The sequence below is a fragment of the Pristiophorus japonicus genome, chromosome 11, assembly GCF_044704955.1.
Source record: "Pristiophorus japonicus isolate sPriJap1 chromosome 11, sPriJap1.hap1, whole genome shotgun sequence".
In the NCBI taxonomy this organism is placed as follows: domain Eukaryota; kingdom Metazoa; phylum Chordata; class Chondrichthyes; family Pristiophoridae; genus Pristiophorus; species Pristiophorus japonicus.
In genome coordinates, this window is record NC_091987.1 from 67,376,618 (window position 1) to 67,391,465 (window position 14,848).

The following is a 14,848-nucleotide window of genomic DNA, read 5'->3' on the forward strand; positions in this document are numbered from 1 at the left end:
GGACCCAAGCCTTTAACCACTTTTTACACTTCTTCACGCCTTTTCTCTCTTTCCCTCAATGGTCAATATATAATGTGTTGTAAAATTGTTGTGAAGCGCCTTGAGACGTTTTACTACATTAAAGGCGCTATATAAATAAAAGTTATTAACAACAACTTTGGTTATCAGAAATTTATCAATCTCAGGTTCCAAAACTTCTACCACCCTTTGCGTGTTTCCTAACTTCACCCCTGAAAGACCTGGTTCTAATTTTTAGGCTATGTCCCCTAGTCCTAGATTCCCCAACCAGCGAAAATAGTTCCTCTCTATCTATCCTGTCAGCTCCCCTTAGTATCTTGGAAACTTCAATCAAATCACCCCTTAATCTTCTAAATTCCAGGGAAAACAACCCTACTTTGTATAATCTCTCCTCGTAATTTAAACCTTGGAATCCAGGTATCATTGTAGTTGTCTGTGGCTATTTTTTTGTTATGAGTGTTCACCCCACCATAATTGTATCTGAGAGCTCATCCACTGGGGCATTGGAATAATGTGCTACTGCAGGATACAAAAGGCCTCCAACAGTTTAAAGGGCGAGGCGCTGTCAGTGTTTTTGCAGCAGTAAAGTTCAGAGATGTCTGGTAGGTCTGAAGGAGGAAGCACATCTCCTGAGAATTTAAGGAAAGGCTTGATGCATACACAAAATTGAAACAAATAGAGGGTAATGGGGGCAAGGTGGGAAGAGGTATTGAAGTGGGAGGAGACATGTGCAGAGTATAAACACTGAATTAATACATTCCACTACAACTTACTAATCCAATTTTGCATTACAGAGTTGTAATGAGCTCTACAAGAAAGAAGGAACATCCAAATATATAGTTGTTTCAATAGGACCCCAAGTTTGTGACAACAGAAACCAACAGGCAGCCTCAAACCACTTTTCTAGAATGTAATAAACTACCAGTTACACGAGACTTTCAATGAAGTGATCCAGCTGCAGCATGTTGGGGAGAAGTAGATGGAGAGTAGGGCAATGGGAAATGATTTCAATAACACATAGGCCAGCTGGTATTACACCATATTAGGAAAAAAAACTGAAACAAGTTCATCAACTTCAACACAGTTCAAAGGGAAATTGAACCAAGGCTTAGTGGCAAAACCGTAGAAGCTTCTATTGATGCCACGCAGCCACCATATTAAAAGAAAATGATTTGTAAATTGTTGCAGAAATATTTGTCCTCCCTCAAGGTTTTTGAGTTCTACAAATAAATATTGTTTTTAGAAAAATCTCACCTTCCTTTTCAAAGCAATTAGATAATTGGAAAGGGTTACTCTGACTGCTGTTTTCTGGTTGTTCCACGATGCAGGTGTATTCTCCAGGAAATTTTTCGGGATTCAATATTGTTAAATATTTGTTTGCATTAGATAAATGAAAGTTATCATTTGGGATCAAAGTAATGTTTCGATGCTTCCATTCAGTGGTAACGTTGGGATCCTGGTCATTTAGGTAACAATCAAGGTAAACAATGGAGGCATTCAGAGTGCAGATAATTGTTGGCATCGAAAGTGGTACTACAATTTAAAAGAAAAGAAAAAAATTAAGTCTTCATACTTTGAGTAAACCAACATTCTCTAAAACCAGTGGTAAATTGTATTGGTAACTTTCAAGTATTATGCATCCTACAGGAGCCACACACTTTGTTTAGACAACATCCAAAAAGGTGTCTCCACAGTCATACTCTATTTTGATATCTGGACCCACAGAAGGGATAGAAAGATGGCATTCAAGCAATTCTGTCCCAATTCTTCAATTGGATGAGTTGGACTTGGGTATAGGGAGCAAAATATACGAACAATGACGGACAGGTAAAGACCATCTGTCCCACACAATTGCGATACCTTGTGTATCACAACTTATACACTCCACCCCACCTGAAACTATGTGATCTCCTGGGAGAGACAAAAAACCCGATAAAAAAAAACTCAGGCCAATTTGGGGAAACAAAAATCTGGGAAATTCTTCTCCGACCCATCTAGACAATCGAAACTAGTCCAGGAGATCACTCTGGCCATTAAATTCCCTGCGGTACCTTCCTTCTGTAAGAGTTAATCTGTGCTGCAGCCAGAAAAAAAAAATCTAGCTTTTGCTTGAAGGCGTTCAGTGAATCTGCATCCATCACATGAGAGGGCAGTTTGTTCCAGAGGTCTATATTCTCTGTGGAAAGAACCACCTCCTGACATCTGACCTAGATCTAGCCTTATACAACTTAAATGTGTCCCTGGTCCTGCCTAACCTATCTAATTGAAATAAACGGTCAGCTAGAACACTGTCTATTCCCTTCATTATCTTATAAACCTCAATCATATCCCCCCCTAAGTCGACGCTGCTCTAAGTAAAGAGTCCCGACTCTTTTAACCTATCTTGATAACTAAGATGCTTTAGACTTGGAATTAGTCTAGTGGCCCTCTTCTGTATCCTTTCCAGAGCCTCACTATCATCCACCATGTGAGGAGATCAAAACTGAGCACAGTATTCCACATGCTGCCTGAGTAAGGTCTTGTACAAGGACAAAACAGTACGCCTCATCTTATACTCAATTGTCCGATGGATATACCCCAACAATCTATTTTCTCTATCGCTGCATGTCATTGCTCGTGTACCTTTAAGGATATATACACTAGAATGCCCAAATCTCTTTCTATCTCCACCAGTTTTAATGCCTTTCCCTGGAGGGTGTATGAATGTTGAGCATTTGCCCTGCCCACATGCATAACGCTGCACTTATCTAACTTATAAATAATTTTCCAGTCGTCATGAGCCCAGTCTCCCAACACATTAAGATCTACCTGAATCAGACAAGCCTCTTCTACAGTTCTAGCACTCGCACAGATCTTGGTATCATCTGCAAATTGTATGCCAACTCCTGAATCCAGATCATTACTAAAAATAGTAAAAAGCAACGGTCCCAACACTGATCCCTGCGGGACACCACTGGTGACCGGTCTCCAAATAGATCCAAATCCATCTATAACTACTCTTTGCCTGCATCATGCCAGCCAGTTCTGTATCCAGCTCACTATATTTCCACTAATACCGATCTTAGAGAAGCCTCTTGTGTGGTACCTTGTCCAAAGCTTTTTGGAAATCTAAGTAGACAATGTCTACTAGGCTTCCCTCGTCCACCAACTTTGTAACTTCTTCAAAAAAATACAATTAGATTTGTGAGACATAACCTTTTTTTTTATGAAGCCACATTGGGTGTCCCTAATATGTCCCTCCCTATCCAAGTATTCACATGTTCCATCCCTTATGATTCTTTCAAGCATCTTCCCTATTACTGATGTTAAACTGATGGGCCTATAGTTACCTAGGTCTGCTTTGTTACCTTTTTAAAAAAATGGGGCCTACATTAGCCTCCTTCCAATCTGCAAGAACCATTCCAGAGTGCAGTGAGTTATTAAAAATACAGACCATGTCCCATCTCCTGGAGGACCTTCAGGTAGATATCATCCAGCCCTGCTGCTCTATCTATTTTTAAGTTCTTAATTTATTCTAAAATAATATGTTTATCTACGTTAATCTTCCTAGTAGTAAAACTGGTATTATTAAATTCTAATATTTGATCATCTTCAAAGATGAATACTGATGCAGAGTACTCATTTAATATTTCCACCATACTCAGTGAGTCATTTGTAACCTGTCAAGCTCCCTTCATTGGCCCAATACAGTCTTTGATAGTTCTCTGACTCTTCACATAGCTTAAAAAAAGCTCTTCCCATTACTGCCACAGTTGTCTACAATCCTTTTTCCCTATTAGTCTTTTTGCTGACCTAATAACAGCCTTCATTTTCTTTAGCTGTTCTTTGTATTCAACCCTATTTATTGGAGTGCTAAATTTTTTTAAATTATAGACATTTCTGTTTACATCTTATTTGTCTTTGTACATACCCAGTCAACCACCTTGGCTTTTTATGACCACATTTCCTTCTTTTGATTTTGGGTACATGTTTGTTTACCACATTTTTAATCTGATTCCTAAAAACTTTCGATTTATATTCAACATCGGTCGCATCACCACCGAGGAGGGTTAGCCAATTTACCTGTTCCAAATCTTCTGCCATTTTGGAGAAATTTGCCCTTCTGAATTGCGGTACAAGTTGCAGGTTCTCAGTACCTTTAGTTCTACTAGCCAATTGGAACCGTATAATATTGTGATCACTGTTGCCCAGATGTTCTCCCACATGGAGGCCTGATACGAGGCCAGGCTCACTGCTAAACACCAGATCCAACATGTGATTTTCCCTAGTTACTTCAATAATATGTTGAGTCAGGAAACAACTTGTACATTTTCAATAAATCTTTCAGCTGCACTTCCCACCACAACAGCAGGTAAACCATCGTGCTACTGAATGCCAGGAAAATTAAAATCACCCATCAAACAAAGGTGGCATTTTGTATTAAAAACATCAGTGATTTGTTTCCATAATAACATCAGAATTTGCTGAGCACACAAATGTAGGAGATTTGTTAATCAGCAAAGGAAGACTGTAAAAGACTGCAGAAGAACAGACAACTTAGCAAAATGGCAGACAGATGGAGAAATAGAGAGAATACACTTTAAAAGAAAAAAACAATGAATTGGACTATACACTGAATAGATACTGAAGAGTGTGGACATTATGAAGAGATTTGAGATAATAGAGCTATTTCCACTGGAGCATAGATTTCACCAAGGTATTTAGAATGGTTCAAATACATAATTCCCTGAAAGTGCAGGTAGATAAAACTATAAATTAGGTCAATAGCTTTTTGGGTTTTATAAATTGGAGCAGAAAATACAAGAGTAAAGAGCAATGGTAAATTGGTACAATGCAATGGTTAGGTCACAGTTAGTATAACACATGTAGTTTTGGATGTTCTATTATAGAAAGGACATTAAAGCCATAAAGATTGTATAGCATGGTTTCACCAGGATGGTACTAGGGATGGGAAATTATTACGAAGGAGAGACTTGAGATGCTGGGACTATTTTTACTGGAGGAGAGGATAAGACAACATTTCATAGAGGCTTTTAATATCTTGAAGGATTTGAGAAAGGTAAATAGGGAAATACTATTCCCTCTGGTTGGAGGGTCAGTAATTGTTCAGTCACTAAAACACTTCAGGGAGCTATGGTGACAGTTCAGAGTAGTGAAGGAAATTTTAATTGGCTGATTTAACTGAATGTAATTAAGTAGGCATTTATCCAGTGTTAGAAATTTAGGGGCCTGCCTCAGATATTTTGACGTTTCGCAGTGATAGTCACTCATCTAAATGGTCTGGGCGTCTTACATTTAGAGGTGTAACAATTTCCCCTGATGATCTGAACTGGGTATTTGTTTCTTTTGCATATGTGCTTTTTCAATCTCTTATAGACAGATCTAGAAAATATTTGGAGAGATTAGGCCAGATACATATAGTTAAGCTGCTTTATTTCACAGCAAGTGAACATACAGAGCAACAGTTATGATCAGATTCACTTAGTATATCTCGTTTTCAGGTAATAATGAATAAGCTATGCTTCCCCACATTGGTGGGTCGTCTTACCTGACAAACAAAATAGCTCCCAACTACCCTCCTTCATGCTAAACTTGAGCCTGGCCAAAGCTTGCCCTCGCAGATTTATTTAAATCCTAACTCAAATTGCAGTGTTTTCTGGATGTTTCTGTTTTATACACCTTGTGTTCACAGCCAGGAGAGACCAAAGACTTCCCAACACAATGGGTGTGAGGCATTTATTGACTGATGACAGTCTAACAAATTGCTCACTATTTACAGACTATGGGGAACAGCATCAAAGCTTAGCTCATTAACAATTTCATCATCATAGACAGTCCCTCGAAACGAGGATGACATGCTTCCACGCCAAAAAAAAATGATGAGTTCATAGGTGTTTCAATGAAGGACCTAATATTCCAGTCCTGAACAACATGTTGAAGGGTGGAAGATGCCTGTGCATGGATTTTTTAATGTGTGGTGGCCGTTGCACACCAGCCACCACACGGGCTTGACAGAGCTAGGTCTTGGTCCAGTGGCAAGGATTACCCAAGACGACTAGAGACCAGCTCTGCTGCACTGACCTAGTGCACACACATATCGCAGTGTGGGCTGGCCCATGCTGTCCCTGGGCCCCTGGCCCCGAAATCACACTTCCCCTGGGCCCTGATCACATCCCTCCACACAATTTAACCACCCAGTGTCTCTCTTTTCATTAAAAAAAATTGTGAATACACATTACTTAAAAAACAAATTTAAAAGTAACTTTTTCCCCAAATCTTTTCTATGAAATAACATTTAGAAAAATTCCAAACATCCAGTCTTCTAGCTGCCCTAACTAAGGCAAAGGCCATCACCTCGACTATCTTATATTCGCCTCTCGTTATGCTCTTCCCCACAAATGGAAACATTCTCTCTGTATCCACTCGATCAAAACCTTTCAATTTTAAAGACCTCTATTAGGTCACTCCTCAGCCTTCTTTTTTCAAGAGAAGAGAGACCCAGCTTGCTCATCCTTTCCTGATATGTATACCCTCGCATTTCTGGTATACAAGCATAACAATTCTCCAACATTTGGTGGGACGAGTCATGAGCAAGAATGTCATCGCGCCTTATGATCTCATTCATCTGTGCACCATGCCAGCACATCCCACCATTATTCTTGCATTCTCAGAGAATAATGGCATTTGCAAATGCTTTCTCTTGTGGAGGTGGGACTGTGCTAGAATTTATATTGGTAATGAAAGCCCAATGTTAAAACCATAGGCTCTATACTTTAAGATAGCTTTGCTTTTTTTTAAAAAAAAGAAGAGGGCTTGCTCAAATAATTATTTGCTGCAGAAATGCAACTTGCAGTGTCAAAGGGTTAAATGGAATACAAAAAACTCAAAGGGAAGCAAACAGAATCTGTATAGACACTAGTACATCTTCGGTTTTGACTTCTGTACAATTAGATAAACCATTATGAAATAAGAGAACAAATCTAGCATTAAAAGTATGTTTAATTAGGGAGCAGCAAAAGGTGGACCATCATAAAACGATTACTCACCAAGCACTTTTAAGGAGAAACTTGCTTCTTCAATTTTCCCATCATTAAGTGTGAACTGTAGTAGGTAAAACCCTGCATCAGCCTTCTGTAATTTCTCGATCAATACACTTTTTTCTTTGAGCTCAGTTCTTCCAGAAAATGGTGCGAAATATGTTGCCATGTCGGATTCCCATTCAAATACCTTGTTGCCATTAAACTTGCACACAATTTCAGTTGTTCTACTGGGTCTTGTGACAGGGAGAGATACATTATGCTGCAAGAATCCATGGATGGTTTTAACGGCTGCTGAGCTACATAAAGAAGCTGGAGAGAGAGAAAAATGTGAAAAGTGATAGATTTGTTAAATATGATGGCACTGAATGTGCGGTCAATGGCGTAGCTAAGGAGTACGCAACTAAAACGAAATCCGCACTTATATCATGGGAACCTCCCTTTCGAAAAGTTGCTTACAAATGCAGCGCCAATGAATGCACAGTTGGAACTTGACAGATCGCAAGTTCGGGATTTAGCGCATGCAATCCCGAACTTGGTCAATTTCAAAAGTACGTATGACGGCATACTAGAGTACGCAGTCATACCGACTGCGAATTCAGGGCTATTGAGTAGTCACTAAAACAACAACTTCCTGAAAACAAATGAAAAGCTTGACCATATTAACTGGCATCTTGAAGCTATTAAAAAAATGAAAACATTTGCAGTTGCTTTGGTCAATGCCTACAAAGACATTCACAAATTATGCAAGTAGATAACAAAGAAAAGGGACTATGTCAGCATGTAATGTTTACGTTTAACAAATAAACATGCCAGCTTTTTAATCAGCTCTAAGATCCAGGCAGACCCAAAATACACGAGTTGTTCAAACTTGAGCGCTGGCTGGAATAGCTAGGTCCAAACTGTACACCACAGACAGGATGAATTTAAGAGTTTCATTCAAACTCGTGTCTTCCACAAATGGTAAGAAGTTTGGATTGTACATACATTTAGGAAGAGTATAAGTATCTCAATTTTCACCCCATCTAAAATTACAGCTTTGCCCTGCCTATTCCCCAGACAGGCCACTACTACCGTGTCTTGCATTTATGCAGTGCCCTCAACATAGAAAAAGTATCCTCAGCCACTTCAGAGACATAAGGAAAAATGGACTCTGACCCAAAGGAGGAGATATTAGGAGAGGTGGCCAGAAGTTTGGTCAAAGAGGCGATTTTAAGGAGAGCCTTTGCCTTCCATTTTGCAGCCTCCATGAACTTGAGATCATAAAAACCTCTGGTGTCCGTATCCTAACTCGCACCAAGTCCTGTTCACCCATCACCCCTGTGCTTGCTAACCTACATTGGCTCCCGGTCCAACAACGCCTCAATTTTAAAATTCTCATCCTTGTTTTCAAATCTCTCATTGGCCTCGCCCTCCCCATCTCCGTAACCTCCTCCAGCCCTGCAAACCTCAGAGATGTCTGTGATCTTCCAATTCTAACCTTTTGCGCATCTCCGATTTTAATTGCTTCACCATTGGCAGCAGTGCATTCAGGTGAAGCTCTCGAATTCCCTCCTTAAACATCTCCACTCTCTCTCCTCCTTTATCACACTCCTTAAAACCTGCCTCTTTGATCAAGCTTTTGGTCATCTGTCTTAATAACTCCTTATGTGGCTTGGTGTCAAATTTTGTTTGATAATGCCCGTGAAGTGCCTTGTGACATAGAAAACATAGACATAGAAAATAGGTGCAGGAGTAGGCCATTCGGCCCTTCGAGCCTGCACCGCCATTCAATGAGTTCATGGCTGAACATGCAACTTCAGTACCCCATTCCTGCTCCAGGTGTGGCCTCACCAAGGCCCTATACAACTGTCGTAACACCTCCCTGCCCTTGTACTCAAATCCCCTCGCTATGAAGGCCAACATGCCATTTGCTTTTTAACCGCCTGCTGTACCTGCATGCCAACCTTCAATGACTGATGTACCATGACACCCAGGTCTCGTTGCACCTCCACTTTTCCTAATCTGTCACCATTCAGATAATAGTCTGTCTCTCTCTTTTTACCACCAAAGTGGATAACCTCACATTTATCCACATTATACTTCATCTGCCATGTATTTGCCCACTCACCTAACCTATCCAAGTCACTCTGCAGCCTCATAGCATCCTCCTCGCAGCTCACACTGCCACCCAACTTAGTGTCATCTGCAAATTTGGAGATACTACATTTAATCCCCTTGTCTAAATCATTAATGTACAATGTAAACAGCTGGGGCCATAGCACAGAACCTTGCGGTACCCCACTAGTCACTGCCTGCCATTCTGAAAAGTACCCATTTACTCCTACTCTTTGCTTCCTGTCTGACAACCAGTTCTCAATCCACGTCAGCACACTACCCCCAATCCCATGTGCTTTAACTTTGCACATTAATCTCTTGTGTGGGACCTTGTCGAAAGCCTTCTGAAAGTCCAAATACACCGCATCAACTAGTTCTCCCTTGTCCACTCTCTGGAAACATCCTCAAAGAATTCCAGAAGATTTGTCAAGCATGATTTCCCCTTCACAAATCCATGCTGACTTGGACCCATCATGTCACCTCTTTCCAAATGTGCTACTATGACATCCTTAATAATTGATTCCATCATTTTACCCACTACCGATGTCAGGCTGACCGGTCTATAATTCCCTGTTTTCTCTCTCCCTCCTTTTTTAAAAAGTGGGGTTACATTGGCTACCCTCCACTCGATAGGAACTGATCCCGGGTCTATGGAATGTTGGAAAATGACTGTCAATGCATCCGCTATTTCCAAGACCACCTCCTTAAGTACTCTGGGATGCAGTCCATCAGGCCCTGGGGATTTATCGGCCTTCAATCCCATCAATTTCCCGACTAATAAGGATTTCCCTCAGTTCCTCCTTCTTACTAGACCCTCTGACCCCTTTTATATCCGGAAGGTTGTTTGTGTCCTCCTTAGTGAATACCGAACCAAAGTATGTTTTACGACATTAAAGGCACTATTATAAATGCAAGTTGTTGTTGTTAGTCTTAAAGGAAGGGGAGGGAGGTGGAGAATGAGAATGCGACAGCATGGGACCTAGGTGGCTTAAGGTATAGCTGCTGAGGGTGGGTGAAGGGAGAGGGAAATGCAGAAAATGCTGAAGTCAAAGGAATGGAGAGTTTGGATAGGGGAGTGGCTTTGTAGGGCTTTGATAGGAAGGGGTGAAGCCATAGAGGAACTTAAACACAAGGATGAGAATGTTAAATTTGAGACATTGTGGGATCTATCCTGCGGTGTAAATGAGGACATTTGCAGAGCAACAGAAGACCCAGCTCATTACAGAGCAGCTTTATAGGGGAGCAGATCTGCAAATAAATGGAATGAACATTTTCTTGCTGAGAGGGAAGAATCTGTTGACTTGGTAGGTGCAGTATTGAGAGAGACAATGTACAATAGAACATAAAAAATAGGAGCTGGAGTAGGCCATACGGCCCCTCGAGCCTGCTCTGCCATTCAATAAGATATGATCATTGCCCGTCTCTGCCCCTGCCTCAGCTCATCTGCTGTTGAAACCCTCATCCATGCATTTGTTATCTCTAGACTTGACTATTCCAACGCACTCCTGGCTGGCCCCTCACATTCTACACTACGTAAACTTGAGGTCATCCTAAACTTGGCAGCCTGTATACTAACCTGCACCAAGTACCGCTCATCCATCACCCCTGGTGCTTGCTGACCTACATTGGATCCCGATTAAGCAACGCCTCAGTTTCAAAATTCTCATCCTCATTTACAAATCCCTCCATGGCCTCGCCCCTCCCTACCTCACAACCCCACAAGATGTCTGCACTTCTCCATTTCTGCCCTCTTGAACATCCCTGATTATAACTGCTCAACCATCCATGGCCGTGCCTTCAGCTGCCTGGGCCCCAAGCTCTGTAACTTCCTCCCTAAACCTCTCTTTCCTCCTTTAAGACGCGCCTTAAAACCTACTTCTTCTGCCGTAATTTCTTCTTATGTGGCTCGGTATCAAATTCATTTGTTTTGTCTTATAACACTGCTGTGAAGCGTCTTGGGACGTTTTACTGTGTTAAAAGGCGCTGGATACATAAAAGTTGTTGTTGTTGTTGTTGATGACTGATCTGATCTTGGCCTCAACTCCACTTTCTTGCCTGTTCCCCATAACCCTCGACTCCCCTATAGTTCAAGAATCTGTCTATCTCAGCCTTGAATACATTCAATGACTCAACTTCCCCAGCTCTCTGGGGTAGAAAATTCCAAAGATTCATGACCTCAGAGAAGAAATTCCTCCTCATCTCCGTCTTAAATGGATGACCGCTTATTCTGAAACTATGCCTCAGAGTGTCAGCTGTGGCTCACTGGGTAGCACTCCCACCTCTGAGTCAGAAGGTTGTGGGTTCAAGTCCCACTCCAGGGACTTGAGCACAAAAAAAAAATCTAGGCTGACACTCCAGTTCAGTACTGAGGGAGTGCTGTACTTCGAAGATGCCAAACTTTGGAGGAGACGTTAAACCGAGGCCCCGTCTGTGTCTCAACTGGACATAAAAGATCCCACGGCACTAATTCGAAGAAGAGCAGAGGAGTTATCTCTGGTGTCCTGGCTAATATTTATCCCTCAATCAACATAACAAAAACAGATTGTCTGGTCATTAGCACATTGTTGTTTGTGGGAACTTGCTTGTGCGTAAATTGGCTGCCGCGTTTCCTACATTACAGCAGTGACTACACTTCAAAAGTACTCCATTAGCTGTAAAGCACTTTGAGACGTCCGATGGTCGTGAAAGACGTTATATAAATCCAAGTCTTTCTTTATAGTTTTAGATTCTCCACTAGCTGAAGACAGGGGTAGTGGATATGTGGGACTTGGTGTGAGATAGATACAGGCTGATGAGTTTTGAATGAGCTGAAGTTTATGAAGGATTGGGGTTGGGAGACCGGCCAAGAGATTATTGAAGTAATTACCTGAAAAAAAAATAGGAGCATCCATGTAACCCTATCATCACTGAAAAGTGTTTTATTTAGACTCAGTAGAGATGAGCTTCAAGGGCAGTATTTCTTATTTGCAGCATTTTCCCCATTTCTAGAATCTGTGAAATTCTCTGATGGCTCTCTCAACATTGCACCTACCGAATCAACCCTCAGCAAGAAAATTTACATTCCACTTATTTACAGATCTGTTCCCCTATAAAGTTGTTTTGCGATGGCTGAGTCTTCTGTTGCTCTGCAAATTTCCTCATTTACACCACAGGGTAGATTCCAAGACACCATTGGCTTGCACATGCTCAGTTATATAAAAGTCAGTATATCATGTTTTTGGCCCAGGCCTCTCCTGATGTATTAGGCCAGCAACACAGGAACAACTTAGATGACACTTGCACTAAACAAAAAGTACCACTACTTGGAAGATGGCACAGCTTTTGAGGATTCCTTACATTTACCATCAGCAACACAGGATTCTAAAAAAAATCTGAGTACACAGCACGATCAAATCAATGATTATATACACAAATTATTCATAAAGTTAGTTATTCCCTAAGCAATACATGTACTGGAATGACATTTTGAAAGCTTGTGTAGTTATATACTTTGTTATTAGTCTAATCAAACATCCTGCTGATTACCACCTACTGCCCTCCCATCAGCTGAAGAATCAGTACCATCATCATAGGCAGTCCCTCGGAATCGAGGAAGACTTGCTTCCATTTCTGAAATGAGTTCTTTGGTGGCTAAACAGTCCAATACGAGTGTCCATGAGGGTCCTGAACTTCATGTTAACGGAGTGGAAGATGCCCGTGCACGAGTTCTTTTAACGTGGGGTGGTCGTTGCACACTGGCTACCACACGGCTTAGCTGAGCATGATCTTGATCCAGTGGCAAGGGGATCCAAGACGACTGGAGACCAGGTACTGCTGTATGGGCCTAGTTGCCTACGGCGAGATGTTGGCCGCAGGCTCAGCGCTGGGTAGTGCCCTTGGTGCTAGGTGGTCCCGAGGCCTGGTTCGGGGCAGGCATTGGGAGGGTCAGTGGCCCACCAGGATTCAGGGGGGGTCACAGCCATGGAACTCACGACGACGAGAGGGTGGAGGTGGAGGAGGCGGAGGCGGAGGCCAGGTCGCCACTGGGGAAGGAGAGCTCCAGACTTCCTCCATATTGAACACCACTTGGAAGATGCTCAGAGTAGTAAGGGCACAGAATGTACTCTGGGTGGGAGACTTCAATGTCAATCATCAAGAGTGGCTCAGCAGCACCACTACTGACGAGCCCTGAAGGACATAGCTGCCAGACTGCGCCTGCAGCAGGTGGTGAAACAACCAACACAAGGGAAAAACCTACTCGACATAGTCCTCACCAATCTACCTGTTGCAGATGCACAAGTCCATGACAGCATTGGTAGCAGTAATCACCGCACAGTCATTGTGGAGGTGAAGTCCCATCTTCACACGGAATACACCATCCATCATGTTGTGTGGCACTACCACCGTGCTAAATGGGATAGGTTCAGAACAGATCTAGCAGCTCAACACTGGGCATCCATGAGACACAGTGGGCCATCAGCAGCAGAATTATATTCCACCACAATCTGTAACCTCATGGCCCGGCATATCCCTCACTCTACCATTACCATCAAGCCTGGGGACCAACCCTGCTTCAATGAAGAGTGTAGAAGAACATGCCAGGAGCAGCACCAGGCAAACCTGAAAATGAGGTGCCAACCTGGGGAAGCTGTAACACAGGATTACATGCATGCTAAGCAGCGGAAGCAGCATGCTATAGACAAGGCTAAGCGACCCCACAACCAACGGGTCAGATTAAACCTCTGTAGTCCTGTCACATCCAGCCGTGAATGGTGGTGGACCATTAAACAATTAACGGGTGGAGGATGCTCCATGAATATTCCGATTCTCAATGATGGCGGAGCCCAGCACGTGATTGCAAAAGAAAAGGCGGAAGTGTTTACAACCATCTTCAGCCAGAAGTGTCGTGTGGATGATCCATATCGGCCTCCTCCGGAGGTCCCCACCATCACAAAAGCCAGTCTTCAGTCAATTCGATTCACTCCACGTGATATCAAGAAATGGTTGAAGCATTGGATACAGCAAGGCTATGAGCCCCGACAAAATTCCAGCTGTCGTGCTGAGGACGTGTTCCAGAACTAGCCGCACCTCAAGCCAAGCTGTTCCAGTACAGCTACAACACTGGCATCTACCCGACAATGTGGAAAACTGCCCAGGTGTGTGCTGTCCACAAAAAACAGGACAAATCCAATCCAGCCAATTACCGCCCCATCAGTCTAATCTCAATCATTAGCAAAGTGATGGAAGGTGTCGTCAACAGTGCTATCAAGCAGCACCTACTCACCAATAACCTGCTCAATGATGCCCAGTTTGGGTTCTGCCAGGATCACTCGGTTCCAGACCTCATTGCAGCCTTGGCCCAAACATGGACAAAAGAGCTGAATTCCAGAGGTGAAGTGAGAGTGACTGCCTTCGACAACAAGGCAGCATTTGACTGAGTGTGGCATCAAGGAGCCCGAGTAAAACTGAAGTCAATGGGAATCGGGGGGGAATACTCTCCACTGGCTGGAGTCATACCTAGCACAAAGAAAGATGGTTGTGGTGGTTGGAAGTCAATCATCACAGTCCAGGACATCGCAGCAGGAGTTCCTCAGGGCAGTGTCCTAGGCCCAACCATCTTCAGTTGCTACATCAATGACCTTCCTTCCATCATAAAGGTCAGAAGTGAGGATGTTCGCTGATGACTGCAGTGTTCAGTTCCATTCGCAACTCATCAG

The 14,848-nt window shown here is 42.6% G+C and overlaps 1 protein-coding gene across 4 annotated transcripts in view; it reads right to left on the minus strand.

The window, feature by feature from the left end:
• LOC139276061 (cell adhesion molecule CEACAM21-like) overlaps window positions 1-14,848 on the minus strand; it is a 75,087-nt gene that overhangs the window by 41,803 nt on the left and 18,436 nt on the right. For all 4 annotated transcript variants that reach the window (XM_070893485.1, XM_070893483.1, XM_070893486.1 and 1 more), the window contains exons 2-3: window positions 7,065-7,367; window positions 1,273-1,551 (exon numbers count right to left, since the gene is read on the minus strand). In XM_070893485.1, coding sequence (XP_070749586.1) covers window positions 1,273-1,551; window positions 7,065-7,367 — 582 coding nt within the window. The remainder of the gene's footprint in view (window positions 1-1,272; window positions 1,552-7,064; window positions 7,368-14,848) is intronic.